General features: G+C 38.3%; 1 protein-coding gene across 4 annotated transcripts in view; it reads right to left on the bottom strand.

The window, feature by feature from the left end:
* The window catches only part of TTBK2 (tau tubulin kinase 2), a 107,288-nt gene that overhangs the window by 50,710 nt on the left and 49,539 nt on the right, over positions 1 to 7,039 (bottom strand). For all 4 annotated transcript variants that reach the window (XM_006778040.2, XM_015557581.1, XM_015557582.1 and 1 more), the window contains one exon: positions 909 to 974. In XM_006778040.2, the coding sequence (XP_006778103.1) occupies positions 909 to 974 (66 nt within the window). The remainder of the gene's footprint in view (positions 1 to 908; positions 975 to 7,039) is intronic.

Below are 7,039 nucleotides of genomic sequence, written 5' to 3'. Positions count from 1 at the left end.
GAGTGCTGTTTGCAGCTGGTCACACTCCCTTCAAGGTGGGGGTCCCCACGGGGGTGCCTGGCCAGTCTGGATGAGGGGCTGAGGGCTGTTTTCAGGCTGGCGGGTGACTGAGGCTCCCATCTCCTTTTTCCTTTTTTTTTTTATTCTGGGATTTATTTACCTTCTATGGCTGTCACTGGAGCTGAGAGCTGGCTTTAGCTCTGAGGCTCGGCTCCAGCTCTGAGACCTCAGCTGCTGAAAACAGGTTTCTGGTTTGTTTGGGTTCTATAATTGAAACACTGTTGCAACTCCAGCTCAGGCCAGCTGGCTGAAAGCATGGAGTTTGTTTAGCTTCTATATTTGCTCAGAGGCCAGCAGCAGCAGGCGGGGAACCTTGGCTTCTTCCATCACTGGAGCAAGCAAGCCTCCTGTTTGCTTCAGTTGCCTGGCTGCCAGCCGCCACCTTGGTTGGCAATTAATTAGCATATCTTGCTGATTAGCCAATGGGAAGGGTAGTGAAGTTACGGTTTATTACCATGTTTCTCTATTATTAGATAGGATGATGACCCCTACATTTCATTAGGTATTGTGACAGTATGATATTCCCAAGTAATTTCTAGAAATAGAACACAAATGTTTTATTTCTTCAAAATTTTATATTAAATTCATTAATATTTATTTATACCTATTAAAGACACAAGATTCCCCATGCATATATATACTTTACTATTATCTTTCCTGGCAAATCCAATTTTATTTTCTATGCAGATGCACACATCTGTTATCCACTATACACCTTACCATGCATTACTAATGCCTTTCCCTCTTCTCCAAAGCAATTTCCACACTTTGTATGCTAAAAAAAGAAATCAATCTAACTCAAGCCATCACCATGGTTATACAGACATGACTCTAGTTCAGATACCTACTCTGTTCCGATGAGCATTGATCGATGCATAACGAACTGTCCCTCGAAAGCCTGCCACAGCTCGAGGCTACAATAAAACCAAAAAAGAATAATAAATAAGCATGAAATAGCAAAAGACTCAGTACACTTGAGCCATAAAGTGGATGTGAGAAACATGTGCATTACTGTCACAATAAAACACTATTTAAATTTCTAATTTTTACCTGGTTGGTGTGGCTCAGTGGTTGAGTGTCAACCTATGAATCAGGAGGTCACAGTTTGATTTAGGTCAGGGCATATGCTTGGGTTGTGGGCTCAATCCCCAGTAGGGGGTATATAGGAGGCAGCCAATCAATGATGCTCTCTCACCATTGATGCTCTCTCTCTCTCTCTCTCTCTCTCTCTCTCTCTCTCCTTTCCTCTCTGAAATCAATAAACATGTATTTTTTTTTAAAAAGTAAAATAAAGTGGCATTTATAATAAATAAACTACATATATATTAATAAACATAAGCTCTGACCGGTTTGGCTCAGTGGATAGAGCATCGGCCTGTGGACTGAAGGGTCCCAGGTTCGATTCCGGTCAAGGGCATGTACCTTGGTTGCGGGCACATCCCCAGTAGGGAGTGTGCAGGAGGCAGCTGATGGATGTTTCTCTCTCATCAATGTTTCTAACTCTCTATCCCTCTCCCTTCCTCCCCTCCCTAGGCTGCAGTCAGACATCCTTAGCACTGCTGAGGAGGCAGGAGGGCTCCCACCACCACCGCTGTACTGGCAGCCATCAGCCTAGCTTATGACTGAGCAGAGCTCCCCCATGTGGGAGTGCCCTGACCACCAGAGGGCAGCTCCTGCATTGAACATCTGCAGTTAGGGTCAGCTTGCATATTACCCTTTTACTCTATATCACACACACACACACACACATACACACAATGCTAAAAAAAACAATTATATATATATATATATATACACACACACATATATATACACATTAAATGCTTTCATATGCTCAGAATCCTGCCCAGCATCATAGTACATGCACTAATATTCAGGCTCTGGTAAAAAAAAAAAAGTATAGTAAGACCATGAGGAATCTCTGAGGAATCTAAGATGCCTATCTCTTTGTGACTTGGTTATTTCATTCAAACTCCATTCAAAGATGGTGGCAATTTGTATCCCTACCTATATATGCAATTCAAATATTCATAAATTTAAGTTAATGAGTACTTACTATGTGCCAGGTACTGGGAATAAATCCAAACATGAATAATACATGATCCCAGTTCTCAGAGAGCTCAACGTAGGATAAAATTCAAACTTTTATTACTTGGCCTACAAAACATTCTCTGTCTTGGCACTGGCCTCATTCCACTTGATAGTTGCACTTGCTGGTCTCTTCAGTTGGAATGCTCTCTCTATGAATGCCTCCAATGGCTAGCTCTTCTCCATATTAGGCCCTCTACTCAAATGCCAGTTCTTCAGAGAAACAATCCTTAATTATCCTAGTAAAAAATACTACCCACCCCTGAAATGCCACTTTATTCTTTAAATAAAAATAGTTTATTGATTTTTAGATAAAGGAAAGGAGGAGAGAGAGAGAGAGAGAGAGAGAGGAGAAACCATCTATGTGAGAGCTTAATACTGATTGGCTGCCTCCAGCATGTCCCCTACCAGGGAGTGAGCTCTCAACACAAGCATGTGCCCTTAACCTGGAATCAAACCAGCAACCTCTGAGTAATCTAAGATTATACAGGAGGACACTCAACCAACTGAGCCACACCCACCAGGGCCCATTTTATTCTTCTACTCTGCTTTATTTTTTTCTCATAATACATTTCACTACCTAGAATTGATTTTATTTATACTTTCACTTTTTTATTGCCTAGCTTCTTCCATTGGAATATAAACTCTGTGATGGCAGGGTCCCTGTATTGCTCATTTTACAGACATAGAAACAGATTCTGAGAGATACAGAATTAGTCGGTGATAAAACCAGGCATCAACTAAGGTCTTTTGACTTGAAATCATAAACTGTTCAATTTTGTTGCTTCACAAGGATGGAATCAATAACCTAAAGATTTATGGAAAGCACCATAGCTCAATATGAAAACTGACAAACTTTAAAATAATCATAGCCAATAATTTTCACTAGAATTTTTATTTGCTATCAGTAATTTTAAATTATCCTCAATTAACATGCATTACTTTTTTAAAAAATAATGTTTTTATTGGTTTAGAGAGAGGAAGAGAGAGGGAGAGAGAAATAGAAACATCAATGATGAGAGAGAATCATTGATTGGCTGCTCCCTACACACTTCCTACTGGGGAGTGTGCCCTGACTGGGAATTGAACTATGATCTCTGGGTTCATAGGTCAATTCCCAACCACTGAGTCACACTGGCTGGGCAAAATGCATTACTTTTGTAGTCAGAAAAAGTGTATAATAAATGATATTTTCAACATCTTTAAATTTTACCAGAATCTTTTGGTCATATGCTATAAGATAAATATCCTATATAGTCTTCCTCTGTTTGCTCATTTTTATAATCTATGTTCAATCTATTCAAATTAATAGTCTATTTCTTCTTCCATGAACTTCTCTTCCCCCTTTAATTACTCCTTTCTGTTTTTGTTGCTGTAATTGTTAATTCTCAACCAAGGACATTTTTCCATTGATTTTTAGAGAGAGTGGGAGGGAGGGGTAGAGACAGAGAGAAACATCGATATGAGAGAGACACGTCGATTGGCTGCCTCCCTCAAGCTCCCAGGGATCCTCTCTAACACACAAATGTTTTTGTAGCACGTCATTTTGCCTAGTTATTTTCATTCCGATAACTGTTAGGATGAATACACCCAGACCTATTATGACCTCTGCAGTCAAGTCTATTGAGCACTAGACTCTCCCCGCAGTCCCCCATGGACTCTAGCCAACATAAGCCCAGGAGACTTTCCAGTTAAAAGTAGCCCTGGCCTGGCTCTGACCTTACTTCTGTCATTGCCATTGAAAAGGCTGAAATATAGGTAAAGAGGGATCAGCTGTTTTAGCGAGAGCTTGATATGACTGACTCATCAAAGAAATACTACCATGTCAACAAAATTTAGCCACCTTATACAATGCAGAAGAAACAATACACCCAGTTGGGGAAAACAGCTATATACATAAAGAATTCTAATTCAAAGCAGATTATAATGGACATCATTAGCAAAGTACAATGAGCTACAAAAGCCTAGGAGTGGTAGGATTAGTTGGAAAGGAAGAAGGAAAAGTTCTATGGAAGAAGGAAAAGTTTTAAGAATAAGGCAACTTTTAACTGGAATTTGACATAAGTTATCTCTTGAAACTTCCCTAATTGATGGCATTTTGACTGATAGCTTTCAAAATTACAAATGCATACATTCTTTCTGACTTGGCAATTTCATTTCCAGAAATTTATCTTACACATATACTTTGCATAGATGCAAAAATAGTGAATGTACAAATCTATCAATTACATTAGTGTTTGTGATAGCAAAAGAGCAGAATTAACCCAAATGTTCATCCACAGGGGACTGATTAAATAAATTACAGTACATCCATATAATAGAATATACTCTGTAGCTGCAAAAAAAAAAATAGGAAGAAACTCCATATCCTATATGGAAAGATCTAGATACAATGATAGGAGGGGAAAAGTGCAGAATGTACATCATGCTACTTTGAATAAAAAAGGGAAAAAGAATACGCATCCATATTTATTGTATATGCATAAAGAAATTCTGAAAAAATACATTAAGGAACTAATAACAATACAGTTACCTAAAGATGGAAGGAGGGACAAGGGCAGACAGGAAACGAGTGGGAGAGGAGTGAAATGGAGATTTGTTTCACTTCTTATCTTTTAAGTTTTTTTAAAGTCAGACTTTATTGAAGCATAATTTACATATAGTAAAATTCAGTTTAGGTATATGCAGTTCTATGAGTTTTGACAAAGATATATAGTCATGTAGCTATCACTGCAATCTAGATATAGAATATTTCTATCACCCCAAGTGTCCCTTAAGACCCTTTGTAGTCAATCCCTTCCCTCCACTCCATCTCTGGCAACCTGTGACTTCTGTCCTTCACTACTCTGGGCATACTAACTACTGTATAATAGTATCTCACTGTAGTTTTTATTTTGCATTTCCCTGATAACTAAAGATGCTCAGCATTTGCTAATATACTTATTTACCATCTGTAGTATCTCTTCTTTGATCAAATATCTATTCAAAACTTTTGCTCATTTCCTTTTTAAAAAAATTATTGGTTGTGAGAATTCTTTATAGATTCTGGATATAATTCATCAGATGTGTGTTTGCAAATATTTTTCCCCTTTTGTGACTTGATTTTTTCATTTGCTTAACAGTGTCCTTCAAAGAGCACAGTGTTAATTTTTTTTTTTATTGATTGATTTTACAGAGAGAGAGGAGGGGGGAGAAAAAGTAAGAAAAATCGATTTTTTTTGTCCTACTTATTTATGCATTCACTGATTGATTCTTGTACATGCCCTGAGTGGGGATCGAACCTGCAACCTTGGTATATTGGACAACACTCTAAACAACTGAGCTACTCAGCCAGAACAAGTACAAATTTTGATGAATTGTTAAGACTTTTATTTTTGCAACACATGAATATAGTATTATCTTCTCAAAAAATTACATTTAAAAACATCTTTAGAGAAAAAAGTTAAAAGTTAAAATGGTTAAAAACCTAACAGTGTGCTTTATTAAAACAAATACCTAGATATTTGAGTGAAAATTTAAAAAAGAAAAGAAAAAGTATATTGTGCTTAGAGGAACTGGCAGAAGAATTACAACAGGGAGAAGAAAATGCATTTTAAATAAAAAGAATACAACAATGCCAAAAGGGAGGAAAGTACTATAGGTGTTAGGGAAAAGAGTTTGGTGTGGCTGAAGCAAATGGTAAGAGAAAATAATGGAAACATAGATTGGGATCAGATTAAGGATGGCCTTGAATATCATAGTAAATTGTTTAATTTATAATGTGCAGTCAAATGGAATTCATAAAAAATTTTAAGTAGTGAAGTGATATGATTGAGAAAGTGCTTGGCATGTTTACTCTGCTGGAAGTATAAAGGATAGATTAGAAGGAGAGGGAAGGGTGATCAGTGAGGAAACTATTTTAATAATCCAAAGAAGAAACCAGGAGACCTATACAAGGACAGAAGTAGTATGAATGTGAAGAAGGGGATAAATGTTAGAGATAGAATGAGCTCCTAGAAGAATAAATATAGGAGAGAGGAAGGACTCTAGGCATGAGCCCACATTTACTGCTAATCAAAGGGAGGAGATTTGGGGAGGGGAGAGAGAAATGGCATGGAGAACTTTGTAATAAAATTCCCAGTGGAATTAAGAAAATACAGGGTGTCCCAAAAAATGTATATGCACTTTAACAACTGATAGCTCAATTTTGAAAATAAACTGTATGTTAATAAACACTGACTTTATAATCATTCACAGTGTGCATACATTTTTGGGGGGAACACTCCATAGTTGAAATTCTGGAAAGGCAACAGAAAAAAAGACCTTAAAAACTGTTCTTAATTAGGTCATTACAGCCCAAGGCACTAGAAGTTTTAGCTGAATGGTTAGGAAGGAGAAAACATGGCATTCCAAGAGCTTAGACACAAAGGGCCAATGTGAGATGCCAGCTGCAGGGCTAAGGAAACTGGGGCATACTTTAAACCAGAAAGGAAAAAATGAGCATGCAGACTGAAATCATTAAGCAAACAGGAATTCAAAATTGAAACTGTATGGATCAAAGCATCTTTATATTTCACATATCTATTTAATGTAACAAATTTATCTTAAAGACTAGAGGCCCGGTGCACAAAATTCGTGCACTGGGGGGGGGGGTCCCTCAGCCCAGCTTGCCCCCTCAGAGACCGGGAACCCTCAGGGGATGTCCTACTGATGGCTTACTAAACTGCAGTCTGGCCTCCTTCTGCGGGAGGCGACCAAGCTGATCAGGCGAAGGTGCCTGGCCTCTCCTCCTGAGCTAGTCGTGGCCGTTATGGTGTCCTGGCCTAATTTGCATATTACCTTTACACACACACACACACACACACACACACACACACACACACAAACACACACACTAGAGGACAGGCGCACA

The sequence above is a fragment of the Myotis davidii genome, unplaced genomic scaffold (assembly GCF_000327345.1).
Source record: "Myotis davidii unplaced genomic scaffold, ASM32734v1 scaffold46, whole genome shotgun sequence".
NCBI lineage: Eukaryota > Metazoa > Chordata > Mammalia > Chiroptera > Vespertilionidae > Myotis > Myotis davidii.
The sequence above is the reverse complement of the archived record's forward strand: the minus strand, read 5'-3'. Positions and strand labels throughout refer to the sequence as shown.